Below are 14509 nucleotides of genomic sequence, written 5' to 3' on the forward strand. Positions count from 1 at the left end.
AAACTGTAAGGAGGACTTGGGAATGTTGTTCAATGAGAAGGCTTTGGGTTCAATCGTCTATAGCACAAAAATAAAAAGAAAGGAAAAGAGAAGAAGAAAGGAATGAGTTTATTTTCCTCCTGATTACCCAGCAGAGCTTTTGATCAGTAAAAAGTGTCAGGGTCAGCCCACAAGGCAGGACCATTGCCGTGACAGCCTTCTAGGCTTGGATCTTAAGTCAGTCCCAGCTGCCACCCTGTGGGTAAATAGATACTTTCTATTAAGTCTTTTGAAATCCAGAAAATAGCAAGCAGCTTCCCATTACTTCCAATCCAGACCTTCCTGGGGGTCCAGAGTTGCAGGTGGGAACCATCGATCTCCATTCCTGCTCTTTCCACACTCCCTTTTAATTCACACAGCTGCTGACAAATTTCACTTTTCCAACATGTATTTATTTACTTGTTAAAAACCTTGCCCTCCTAGATATCTCCAGAACACGTGAGTGCAAAAATAAGGAATCAAAGCAGTGCAGTTGCCAGTGCAGCAGCCAGACTGGTACATCCCTGCCCCTCATCCCTGCCAACGCTGGGCATGTTGAGTCATCAGGAAAAAGCAGTCATGGGAAATTTTTCTTACACACTCTTCCCGTCTTGATCTGAGAAGGACTCTGTATACAAAAATCATTCCCTACAAGCAGCATCAGAGTATAGAAGTCTTGTTTGTCTTTGACTCCCTTGCTGCCATCCAAGGGGATGAATGAAAACAGTGTTTTCTAAGTGCTTTGTGGCCCCATATCTGCGCATGTGTGAATGAGCGACCCAGTGCACACTTCCCTAGTCGTGTCCCTATTTGTGGAATGTAAAAGCTTAGTGATGTGTAGCAGCCAGTCCAAAAAGCCCTGTGGTACCATCAGTACCTAGAAAAATTCCATTGCACTTCCCATTCTGGCTCTCCCCAGATGACTCCTTGTTCTCTTCCAGCTAGGGTCTTCCTTACCCTCTGCCATCAGCAGTGGACCTCCTTTCCACCCATCTTGTGCCCCCAACCCCATCCAGCATGCTGCAGCCATCTGCAGTCTCCATGGTGTGGCTGTATCTTCTTCCAGGACTACCTGCAAGGGGTCTGTCCACATGTACTCTCACATTCCACTACAGGGCACCTTTTCCTGCCATTTGGACATGGGATGCCTGCTGTGGTCCTCCCACCCTCCCTGAAGCATGGACTTGGACCACACTGTGGCATGGGGCTCTACCTCCTTGGTTTTTTCCCCTCCTCAAGCACTTCAAGGCACAGGTTTACATTCTGAGTGCCAGAGAGAGAGTCTTATATGCTGTCTGAATGAACGAATGAAGTGATATGTATAGGTCTATGGCCAGACTCCTTCTTACCTTTGGTGCTCATGGCCCTTGGTTTCTCATTAAATAAACACATGAGCTCCTGTCCCTCCAGCAAAGCCCTTGCATATCTCTACCATTTCTTCTTCCTTCCTTCTGGGTCTCAAGTCAGAGTTTCCTGTTCTTCATTTTGATGATATTGGAGTACATCACCAGTGAATTCATATAATCTCCCAAGCTATTCACATTTTTAAACTACCTTTGAGAACTCTTAGATCATCCATTGTTGGTATCAAATAATAAATGTTAGCAGTTCATAAAGACTCTGTCAGCAGAAGCCAAATTGCATACTTCCAATATAACACATTCTTTTTATTCTGCACAGTTTTTATGTTCTACTGATTTACATATCTTCCGTGCTATTTGCTTATTTGATTTCCTCTAAGTAAAATACATTTTTCAGCAAATGTTGCTGTATGTGTAAAATAATAGGCATTCTGCAGTGGTAAAACACCTCATCTCTAAATATAGAAATATTTGCAGATTTGTGATTTAAACCAGTTTAGGTGCCACTGGTTGCAGAGCTGATTGGAAGGCTATTGGTCTTGTGAGTTACTGGTGTTAAAAACACCACACTTTTCCATGTCTGAACAAATCAGGAGAGTTGTTCATCTCCAGATCCAAGCAGGCCTGAAGCTCTAAAATATCAGTGATGACAATAATAATGATAATAATAACACAATTGTAGGGCATTTGGTGCTTCTCACAGTCTTCCAAATAGAGATCTGTAACATCTTCGTGATTTACTCACGGCAAAAAAAAAAAAAATAAAGCAAGGGAAATAAAAACTCTCATACTACAGAAGGGTCTGAGAGGTACTTAACGGCTAAGCAGTGTCCTTCAGAGGCCTAAAAGCTTGTTTCCCCCTTTCCTCTCCACTTCAGCTAAAAGCTACTTTGTTAAATATAGAAATTAGGATCATTAGAAGTGAGATTCTCAAAAATAGACAGTGCTTTGGCACGTGGTCATGCTTGTTTGTCCCTCACTCGGCACTTGAGTACCAAGCCTCAGCTCTGACTCAGCCAGTTACAGTAGCGATGCCTCATACCCATGACAGTCAGGGACGATGACAGGAGATCTCTCCTCCCTGCCTCAGTTTGCTCAGCTTGCAGACTGACCTCAAAGCATGCTGTGAGGATCAGATAAACCCGTTGGAGCCCGGCTTGTTGGAGCCCAGCTGAAGAGGCACCCTGGAGAAATTCTAATCTTGCTGGTTCATCTCCATCTTAGGAAAAGGGGCTCCTCCCCCGCATCAGGACACTGTGGCCTCTGGCAGGGGCTTTCTTTCAGTTAGCCCATGTTAGTTTCATTCACATCCTAGTGACCTCAGACTCACTAGAGGTGGCTGCTGCTGTTGCTGCTGCGACTCCTGTGCCAGGCACATAGGAGGTTTCCAGTACAAGTCTGAGTAGGCCTCAGTCCACTCACTGAAGTAGGACAGTGTGCTGTGCACATCAAGGATGAGTGGTTACCATGGGCTCTGCCTTAATCCCCTCCCTAAGAGAAGGGCTTCTCAATTCCAGATGGTCCCCTATGTGTCCTGCGAATTGACAGCACAGGTCAGTGTTAAATGTTGTCACCCCTTGTTTCAGCTGTGTCTTCCTTCCTAGTTTGCTGGTGCTGTGAGGGCAGGAGCTGGTTCCTGAGGTGATTCTGTATCCTCCAAAGCGTTGTGTGCCCTGTTGAGTACAACAGAGGGACCAGGCTCCTGGGGCTTTATGAGTTGATTAATTGTTCAATCATTTAAAGACCCATTTAGCATTGCCTCTCTCCTCCTGCATTCAGAGGCGAATGCTTATGAGCCTGGAGTAGGAGAAAAACTAATTTACAGAGCCAACTGGAAGACTCAGACCTGGGGCAGTGGAAGAGGTTTCTTTTTTTTTTTTTTTTTTTTTTTTTTTTTTGGTACTGGGAATCGAACTTGGGACCTTGTGTTTGCGAGGCAGGTGGCAGAACCACTGAGCTAAGTACCTATCCCAGAGAGGTTTCTTTTAATAAAAGTACTTCTGACAAAGCCCTAATAAGGAGCGAACAATTTAATACCGAGCCCCATCATCTTCCTTCTCACTGCAAAGCTGAGAAGATAGCTTTGACCGAGTCATCATTCCAGCATCCGCCCGCAGTGCTTCTCATATGGAAAATGCCGCCCCAACCCTCCTCTGCCTGAGCAATTTCCCCACAGTTGCAATTTCGCCAATTGTTCTCTCTCCTCTAAGCCGTTTTCCTCACAAACACCTTGCTCAGTCTCCTTCCCATATAGTCTGGGTTTTTGTTACTTTTGTTGTTAATCTCTGATATTATCGTGGTGTAATTTGCCTGATGGTAACTCCTCGTTCCCTTTACATTGCGCAGTGACTCAGCACTGGGATTCATTTCCATTGTTCAAGATCTCTTCCATTTGTCACCCTTCCAGCTATCATTGTCTGTGAGTCATGGCAGATCATTTATCTCCTTTCAAAGTTGGCAGAGAACTGCTTGGATGTAATCCATTCCTATTAGATAAGATTTTCTGAAATGAATTCAGAATATATTACAGCCCTATTTGTCTATTATTGACAGGTTAGTCAAGGGTCTCACAAACCCTAATTTCAAAGGTAACTGGGATTTATTTAAAAGACTTTAAGGTTTATATTTTCAGTATCTATTAAAAGGTTCCTTGCAGCAGTCGTGGTGATGCATACTTGTAATCCCAGCCTGCTTCGAGGCTGAGGCAGGAAGATCTCAAATTCAAGCTGAGACTAGGCAGCCCTGTCTCAAAATAAAAAAAATAATTAAGGCAGGGGCTGGAGATGCAGCTCAATGTGAAGGCCCTGAATTCAATTCCCAGTGCCACTATCAGAAAAAAAAAGATATTTTTATTAAGTTTATTGGTTCATTGTAGGTATAAATACAGTTACATTCATCAATATAGATAAACAGGTAATGTTGGGCACAAGAAATATGTTGGGAGATGTTCACATTAGACAGGGACTATAACTAGGAAAGACAAATCCCATTCCAGCTCTGAACCCCATGAAGTGTGTAAAGCTCACAGCTGACAAGGTCATTATACGGGGTGTAGCTTTGAGCCATGGGCAGCAGTGGTTGCAATTCCATGCTTCCTGAGATTTCAGGATAGCAGTCGTGTGTGTGTGTGTGTGTGTGTGTGTGTGTGTGTGTGTGTGTATGTATCCCCATGCCACTCAGCTGCAGGGACTCAGGTCCTGCACTAAAGTTCTTAAGACCACTTTGTTCTTAAGTTCTTAGGTCTTTTTTAACAGTCTTAGTAGAAAGGTGTTTTTAACCCCTAATCCCAGGCCCTCAGCTCCCATTGCTGTTCTTTGTGCCCCTCAGAGCAAGCTCTGTGGCCTTCTTAGTGATCACTTATGCTCTGCAGGAGGCAGAGGTCAGGACCTCCATGACCACAGGAATCACATTCTGAGAGAGGGCAATGCACGTGGGCACAGTCCAGGGACTTGTACGCTGGCACCAGGCAATGGAAGCGCTCAGGTAGTGGCTTCCAGATGAGTGAGTGCACCTGGACCACAGTTCACCAAGCTGTCCAGCCTCAAGAGAAGAAAGGCAGTCATTGTAAGACTGGTCATTGCTCAATGCACTTTTGGCTAGAAAAAAGGATGGACAGTAAAAGCACTTGTTTTAGTGGAGAAATGATTCATACCTTACTGTCAGCCCTCATAATCCCCCTGACATGTGAAATTGGAATTGTTTCCTGTCCTGTCCTAAAAGGCCGCATGTGAGCTCCCTTTGGACATGTGTCTTTTTTAGGTCTGCCCCTGAGGCCTGGGGCTGCAGGCATGGCAGACAGGGAACCTCTTCGAGCACCAGCAGAGTCCACACAAAGAATAGCCAGGACATCTTCTAGACAACTCCAGCAGCTTCCCAGAGTTTACACTCTCTGGGTCAGAAAACCTTCCATTTCAAGGACAATCCCCACAGTGGCATTCTGACACTTATCACTGAGACAGCAGAGATCTCACATGTCAGTCAGTCCTCAACAAGATGCTTACCCTTCAGATGCCAGCCACAAACTCCAAGCTGCCAGACCACCTGTTCTTCTGCCCAGCTGGTTAAAACTTGGGGCTTCCCACTGTACCCTGCAGTTTTAATTTACCACCAGGCCTCAGGAAAGTCCTATAAGTAGACGATAATTTTCTTACAAAGGAGAAAAGTCAGGACCAGGCAAAGGAAGAAAAGAATGAGACAAGGTCTAGGAAGATCCCATGTCCTCATCTGCCCTCTACGTATTCCCAGCCAGGGAAGCCTCAGTTAGCTCCATGGTCCAGGGCTTTTCATGGGGTTTCCCCATGGATTGAAATACTGGCGAATAACTGAACTCAATCTCTAGCCTCCAGACATCAGAAACCTGTGGCAAATACCCCTGGCAGAAGCTCCCACCCTGTAATTACATGGCTCTCTTTCCAGCCTGAAACCATCAAGGGGCTACCAGGGTCACCTCATAAACACGTACCCAGGTGTGGTCAGGAGGCCCACCATAAATTAAAAAGACAGTACCATTCCTCAGAACATTCAAGGCTTAGAATTCCATCCTAGATTAGATACATTCTTTATTATTCACAGTCTTATTTGGATATATACCAGGTAAGATTTTTTTTTTTAACTACAGTGAATGCTTAGGTTTTTTTTAATTATTACAGTAAAAGACACATCACAATGAATTTCCTCAAAATACATCTTCTTGCTTTGAACATGCTAATTTTATCGTTCTTACTACTTTCTGAAGCATTTCTGGAAGTCCTCTTTCATAAGTGTCTTTAGTTGCACTTTAGTTTTGCTGTTTCAATATCCTGTATTGATTCAAAATGTTTTCCTTTCATTGTCATTTTGACTCTAAGAAAGAGCCAGAAGCCACACAGTGCCAAATCCATGGTATAAGGTGGATGAGGACTCACTGTAAAGATTTTAGGGGCCTACCTTTCTGCTGGATGTTATTTGACATCAGAAGCAGCATTCACCATATTTCTTATCATACATCATTAAAAGAGTCACGAGAAGACTTCCAGAAGTGCTTTAGAAAGTGGCACCAGTGATGGGAGAAGTGGGTTAGAAGCAAAGAGGAATATCTTCAGGGGGGTTAATGGTAATGTGTCTTTTACTGTAATACATATTTAAACATTCACTATATATTTATCCAAGATTAGTCTTGGTTTGTTTTCAGGTGTAGCTATTTTATCCCTGGTTTGGCTTCAGATAAAACCAGTTCATACTGGCAGAAAAAATAGGAAATGGGGATTGGGAGAGTTAGGATAGATGTTTTTATTCCAGTGTTTCCTCTGTATTGTTTTTCATTGGAAATCTCGTGGTGGTTTAGTTATTGGAAAACTCAAATCGAAATAATAACCCCTTTCTGATTTAAAACTTAACTCACAGTTAAGGGGAAAACAAGGTAACATTCCAAGCTCAGGTTTATGCTTTACTGTGCTAATGTATAATGGAGTTGCCATCTACATGAGAAATATTGGTGAGTTTATAAGTGGTGTTCATGGGATAGAGAGAGCTGTGTTTCTTAGGTAGCTGAAAGCACAGAACAGCTTCATGAATTTCAAAGGATAATGCATACATTTTTTAAATTAAAAATATCAAGTTTAATGATGGCCTTTTTTTCTGACCTGTGTGGCTTAGCAGTAACTGGTGCCTGAGACAGACCCAAACTAGTTAGTGGATAAAAGAGCATTCCCTATGCCAGCACTGCCTGGGAACATTTACAGGAGGGGAAGCCATCTAGAAGTACCACAGGGCCGGTGCTACTCTCAGACTATTACTCAAGACGACTTGGGCGCTCATGACTCCAAGGCTGACGGACCATGGCTGGGACACACGACACTGTAGGATCTGCAGCCACCAGTAAATCCCAGTAACAACTTTTTTATTAGTAATTTCTCTTTAGAATTTATTTGCTTTAATTGCCTTTCCATTTTATAGCCCTGCTGATGTGTTATTTACCATTTCCATGGGATTTTCATTAGTGTTTTCACCGCATTTCCTTTTAAGTGTTTCCCCCAACCCCCATTATCCAACCGAAGACAGAATGACAATGTAACCTCATGCTGTCAATAAATGAGGCAACTCTGTCTAGGAATACATGTGGGCATTTTTGCTAGTAACTCCAAATGGCTATTGGGAAAGCTTTCACACTGAATCGTGTTTGCCAGGGCTTTTCCTGTTTATATGCTTTGCTGCATTTCCATTACCAGCTTCTGGTTGTTAAAAAATTGTTGACCAGATTTTCTCTATTAAATAATATACTGTATAAAAATGTGCACACATGCTGCCCATTTAAGTGGCAATGCCATTAGTTGTTTTGATACCACAGGGACTCAATCGAATTATGTTTAGAAAACACAGTGGCACCAAGAGTGATGGAGTTGGGCTTTGTTCCTTTTTAGGGAGAGGAGGTGTGAGCCGTGTTTGGGTCCGAGTATATTTCAGGTCTGCCATTCCCAGGCCTCACACCAGGACTCTGGCACAAGCACCCAGCTAACGTCAGCTGATGTGCATTTTTCTCTCATCCCTTTTCCTGTCTTCATTCCAGTGAACTGCCCCACCCACCTCAGAACCTCCTGGCCAGCCTGAGCCCCTCACGAAGCCACGCCGTGGTGCTTTCCTGGGTCCGGCCCTTCGATGGGAACAGCCCTGTTCTTCGCTACATTGTGGAGCTGTCTGAAAACAGTGAGTAGCCTAATAGAACTATTGCTCTCAACAGTCATGAGATTTTTCTCATGAGTTTGTAATGTCCTAAACTTTTTACTACTGGTCCAGACCTACAACCACCAGAGAAATGTCATGGTGCTTTATGGGTTGCTCACGCTTTAGGAAAAAGGAAGGTGGCATGTGCTGGGAGGAGGACGGGAAGCATTATTAGAGGGCTCCTGTGGGGACCTGGATGTGGGGATGACGGTGTGGTCCTCCCCAGAGTGCACTTGGAAAGGGGTGAGGGTGCCTCTCCCCGGGGCTGGCTTGAGAGTTTGCAGTAACAACAGTGTACATCTTTGGGATTTTTCTCTAGTATAGGCATGGTGCGAAGTATTGTTTAGACTTGTTTTTCCTCCCTGCTTCAACCTCACTTTTTTAGACAGCTCCCCTTTTGTAGACTAGCCCCCTTTTTTAGACTGCTCCCTTCCTGGGTTACCCAGCAGCTTAGCTTTTCTCTTGCTTCTGCCCTTCTGCCTGTCCATGGCATGTTCCATCCATGAACTCACCTGCTGTCCCCTCCTGCTGTCCCAGCAGGTCCTCCTGAGAAGCCCCCAGTGTTCCTATGATATGATGGTCACCTTTCCCTATGACCCAGACCTCCATCTATGGAGTCCTGGGATAGAACATTCGTACCCAGTGGTCACAGAGACATCACAAATTTAGGGCTTAAAAACACATCTTGTGGCTTTTAACCTTGACTTTGTCCTCCTCATTCCACCATGGCCATTCCATCCTATTACTAGCATCCTTCGTTACTGTATTACTCAAGCTGGAGCCTGGGGCCCTTTTCCCTCTGCCCACCCAGCACCTGGCTGCAGTGATAGTCCTACCCCTTTGTGTTCTCAATTAGCTGAAATCTGCTCCCTTCACTCTCCAGACCATTATCTCCTACCAGAGGGGAGGAGGTAGCATTGTTTATTAAAATAACCTTTGAGAAGGCGAAGTTTTGCTGAGAATGTCTTGGCTGTGTGGCTTCTGAATGTGACAGGTGCAGAGCCATTGTCATCAGAATCCTGGCAGATATCCACTGGGAAAACTGCCCACTGAGCATCTATTTTCTTGAGATCAAGAACTGTGATCTATCCACCTTTGGGTCCCTGATCCCTAGCACTTAGTAGGTACTCAACAAGTGAACTAACAATTATCTCTCTGCTACAGTCCCCACGATAGACTCTAAATTACAGCCCTAGACCATCTTTCAAAAGGGAATGTTCTACTTTCCCCAGTTTATGTCAAATAAGATATTACTTCAAAATGCCATCCCACCTATTTTGTCAATTGATCGTATGACTCATTCTTCCAAGAAGTCAGACATTTTTGCCTAAGTCAGGGGCAGTTTTATGTGTCATCATCCAGCCACCGACCCATTCATCTATCCATGCACCTACTTATTCACCTACGCACCCAACCTACATACCCCTCGGCCCACCCACCCATTCATCCATTCACCATCTGTCCATCAGGAAGTGTTGACTGGTCACTTGGTCTACGCCAAGCATTCTGTTGGGTGCTGGTCTGTAGAGATTAAATGATCAGCCTTCTCTGTCAAAGGCAAGAAGATAGATCCATCAGGGTCCATGTCACTGTTTCTTTGTTTGTAGTACTAGAGATGAACCTCAGGCAAATGCTGCAGATGTGGTCCACCACTAAGCTACACCCCCAGCCTAGGCAAGACTGCTCTTTGACTAGTGCTTATCACTTGCTGGACAACCCTGTAGGTGTTCAGTTTGCTTCATTTCACTGAAAAAGGAACCCTTAAGGACATCATTGGTCCTCAGGAGCCTCTTGGCTCTCCTGTTTTGCCTTCAGAGTCTCTGATGCAAGGGTCATTATACAAAGAATTGAGTGTGGAAGAAGTGGTTGTCTCTTGGCTGTCCCTGACATCAGTAGTGTAAGTCTGTGGCCTTAGCTGAAGAGTGCATGCTCCTGCCAGTTGGTGTACTGTGTGCCTTCCTGCCATGGCAAATGGAAGGCCTGATCCATCATTTGAGCCAATGATCAGATTTTTTTATTTTTATTAGGAATAAGTGCTCTTAAGATGCAGCTGAACATGCTGGCTAATTATAGCCAGCAAGAACAGCTTAGCAGCAAGTACACCAAAATGGAAATTACATTTGGCCTACACTCAGCTCTGTGCAAGTGGACAGTACTGAATAACCTCATCGAGCAGTCCATCCACTCAGCTACTTAAGGAGCTTCTGTGGCCAGCTCCTCCTGTAGGCAGAGGGCATGCTGTTCTGGAAACAATGGGACAAAAAGGGCACCATGTAGTGGCTGAGGCAGGTGCTTCATAACACCTTTCCTCACAGCATTCCTATCACCAGAGAAAGAAGGGCCTCTTTGGAGCTTTATAGAGCAGAACTGTGGAGCTTCATTTGAGCATTTGTCCATGCTCTTGACTAAAGTAGAAACACTGTGTGCAGGGGTTTGACCCTCTCTCTGTAGATGCCCTGTGGTTTGCTCTCTGAAATTTGATGGTTCTCTTGTCCCAGGTGCCTCTTAGTGAACTCAAGGAACAGAGGGGGACTATAGTCACCCAGGACCCCATTCAAGGTACCTGATAATTGGGCTGAGAAGTGCACAGGGAGGGGGCACATAGCAGGTTAGGGGATTCTGGGGTATTCATTGAGATAATCAGGGACTCTTCGTGGCTTAATAGCCAGGACCCTAGAAAGAGTATGAAAATTCTGTTGAATTATGACAGAATTTGTCCCATTCTCTAAAATGTTGGTTATGGTCAAGATATCTTTCTTTGAGGTTATGATGATCACGGAGGGGGCAACTGTCAGGAAAAATTTGTGAAAGACTTTGAAGTGAACCTGTTACAGCTCATATCTAAGTGTTCCCCTCAAAGCTTCATGTACTCATAGATGGGCAGTTTCAAAAGTGGCTGGATTAGGATGTGATATGGGATTAAGGATGTGATGCTAGGGTTAAGCAGGTGGATAAGGGAAGGCCTGTCCTAGGTGTGGTTGGCGCCACCCAAAAGGCTGATAACCTGGATGAGATAAAAGGGAGAGGCAGACTTGCTGCTGCTACTTCTGCCTGCTGCTTGCTGTGGCTTGCTGACTCCTGCTTGCCTTGCCATGAACTCTTTCTTCTCTCTGATGTTCCTCTGTCATGCCACCATGCCTTGGAGCCAGCTGACTGTGAACTGAAATCTCTACAAACTGTGAGCTAAAATAAACCTTTCCTCCTTTAACTTGTGAGTGTCAGGTGTTTGTCTCAACAGTGAAAAACAAGTAACTGCAACAGAACCCAAAACAGATTATTGGATATCTCACCTAGATTATCAGATTATCTGATTTCTTAGGCCCTGCACTTTTCATTGTATGTGGACCATCTGAGAACTCTGTAAAGTGTAGAAAACTTAACAGTAACACAAATGATTCTTGTCCATAGAAATGGAAATAGATGCAAATGAATTTTACCCTGTAGAATATTAAAATGTAATTGGTTGTTTTTCAGTAGATGTTGACCCGTGTGCATCTGTTTGTGAATTTATTTTAGCATCATCAACATATGTGTATTTTTTAGTTCTCCTTTGATACAGTTGTAACATCTTACTGGTTCCCTCATAAATTACTGAGCTAACTGAAATTGTTGATCCACTTTCATTTTGTATTTGTATAAGAGCAATGATTTCCCTTTTAATAAATGTATCCTTGAGCCTGAGTGCACTGGCATCACACATTGTTAGAAATGCAAATGCTGATATGCAAATGCTCATCTAATGCAACAGTTGCCATGGTTTCTATGGTAATCCTGATATTTGGGAGAGGCCTCTTAGTTCTTAAAGAGCCTCTGCCAGTTTTCTGTAGGCTGGACTAAGGCATCTCACTGCTGGAATGGAATAATGGTGGTCTTTTTACCAGTTACTACAAAAAATTAAATCATTTTTTTAGACCTCAGTGCCAACCACCATATGTCTCTTGGTCAGTACTTGTAGGTAACAAGTATTGTTATATTAAAAATTCAGAGTACCTCATCCTACTTAGTTCTCCTGTTAGTTTTTTAGTAGATATGAATATTTACAGTGTGATTTTATATTAATACAAAATAAGTTTGGCCCTATGAAATTTATATATGTTCATTAACAAATATTTATAAATGGCTTGAAGCATAAGGAATAAAACTCATCTCTATAATCCTTCATATAGGAGAACCAGCTTTGCACCTCTGCACTTAGCCTTTCTCCAACTTCCTCCTGGCCTTGGCTCATCAGCTAGCCCCTCTTTGCCCTCTGCTTTCAATTTCTCCCTCTCCTAACTCCCTTTGCTTCAAAATAGTGGCCTCTGTGAGTCATCTCAGCCTCCTACCTTCTCAGTCTGTCCACTCTTCCCTTGTGAAGCTGTATCTTACTGTTTTCAGGGACAGATCACTGAACATCCCCCAATCTTCTTGACCTTCAATGTTCTTGATTGCCTGTACAGAATGATCTAAAGACTCTGTTTTCTCTTATGCCCCTAAAATACGGACTTCCCAGGTTTCTTTTGCTCAGTACATGGCCTTTTCATCCCACCTGCTTGCCCCAGTGATCTCATATGTTCCCATGGTTTGTCTTTCACATATCATAAGTGCTTGTGTTTCCAACCAAGAACTCTCCCTGAACTTCAGACATCTTTGCCTTGATGTCCTGCAGACTCATCACAGTTAAACTATCTGAAATAGAATTTGTCATCTCCTCTGCAAAATGGTTCCTCTTCTAAATTGAGATGGAAATTCACTCCTGTATCCTTTGCTGTTCTCTTTCCTCACAAATGTATTAATGAATTCTGTTGGTTGTACTGCAAAATTTTATCTAGCTCATTGTCCTTCTTGGATTGTCCCAGTCTGTCGCCTTGCCCTGTAGAAGTGTCCTCCACAAGGACTCCTTCACTAAGCCTTCAAGAGTAGTAACACAAAGTACATACCTTGCCAAGTAACTCCCTAACTGAACCCTTCAGAGCTCTACAGAGATGGCCCCAGGGGCCCTGGGTAGTAAGGCTAGTGTTCCCCCATCATTGCTCCTGGTTCCCCCAAAGGGTGCCTTGCATCCACCACAACTGGAAGCTAGTCACTGACCCATCTACCAACCAAATTGGTGGCTTAATTCTGTCCTATATAAAACTCTTCATTGCTTGAGGAGTAGTGTCCAGGCTCATTAGCATAGTAGATAGCACCATGCCTCATCTGACTGTCACCTGCCTCCAAGGTTTATCGCAGTCACTCATCACTTCACTTGTTGTGTTCCAGCAGTAAGGCATTGCCCATAGTTTCCCACACATAACAGGTATTTAGCACTCACTGTCTGCAAATTCTATCCTCCTACCTTTCTGCCTTTATCTGGTTGACTCCCACTTACTATCTGCCCTCAAGTGTTGTCCTGGTCTTGGGCACTGTCCTGTCTCATGTCCAAAGGAATCAATCCTATCTCACCCAAAAGTGCAGGAGACACAAGCCCATCTCCTCTACGGGGCACTATGCCCAGATCCACCTCTAGGAGGAGCTGCCCTGTCTCTTTTGAAAGGCGCTGTCCTTTGTGCTGGAGCGATGTTGAGCCTTTTAGAGCTTTCAAGGATACAAAGTCTTCTGTAGCATGTGGGCTGTAGGTTCGCCACCACTGTGTGGAATCTAACAAACTAAGGCCTTGGGGTGCCATCAAAGGCAGGACAGAAACCCTAAAAAGACTATGTAGAAGGAAATTATTTTAATAGTTTCCCTACATTAAACTTGCAAAGATAGTCTTCCATCAAGAAGGCTTTTGATTCTAAGATTGAGATGTTCTAATAGTTGTTTAAGTTTATTTCTATGATTATGAGCACTGTTGAGCACATTTTCCCAAGATGCCTTCTCTGCTGTGATCTATCAATTTTCTTTCCCCTGTTTTTCTATAGAAGGCTTAAGGTTTTTTGTTTTTTGGGGTGTTGTTGTTGTTGTTGTTGTTGTTGGGGTTTTTTTTTTCATCCATTTGTGGCAAGTATTTTTCAATTTGCTTTTTTACCCTTAATTTTTATACCTTACTTTTTGATGTGGAGAAGTGTTTAATTCTTATGTAGTTAAATCTACTGATACTTTCCTTTACAGTTTCTTTTGTGTTTGGATATTGCAACCCCATCAAACAAAATAAATAGCATAAATTTTCGCCTTTTAAAGAAGTTTAATTTTAATATATTTAAATTTAATTCATCTGAACTGAGATGTTATATGTATTATGATTATTTCTTCTAAATGATTCATTCTCGGCATGATAAATCAAATAATCCATTTATTAATGATGTTCCCTTTTTTTATATATCAAGAGAACCTGGGGCTGGGGATTTAGCACAGTGGCACTGCTCCTACCTTACAAGCACAAGGTCCTGAGTTCAATCCCAGGTACCAAAAGAGAGAGAGAGAGAGAGAGAGAGAGAGAGAGAGAGAGAGAGAGAGAGAGAGAGTGTGTG

General features: G+C 43.5%; 1 protein-coding gene across 2 annotated transcripts in view; it reads left to right on the top strand.

Annotated features, from left to right (window-relative positions):
• Sdk1 (sidekick cell adhesion molecule 1) overlaps nt 1-14509 on the top strand; it is a 551006-nt gene that overhangs the window by 333306 nt on the left and 203191 nt on the right. For both annotated transcript variants that reach the window (XM_010642816.2, XM_033764800.1), the window contains one exon: nt 7924-8060. In XM_010642816.2, the coding sequence (XP_010641118.1) occupies nt 7924-8060 (137 nt within the window). The remainder of the gene's footprint in view (nt 1-7923; nt 8061-14509) is intronic.

This window comes from Fukomys damarensis, unplaced genomic scaffold (assembly GCF_012274545.1).
Source record: "Fukomys damarensis isolate Sample0158 unplaced genomic scaffold, DMR_v1.0_HiC HiC_scaffold_17, whole genome shotgun sequence".
NCBI lineage: Eukaryota > Metazoa > Chordata > Mammalia > Rodentia > Bathyergidae > Fukomys > Fukomys damarensis.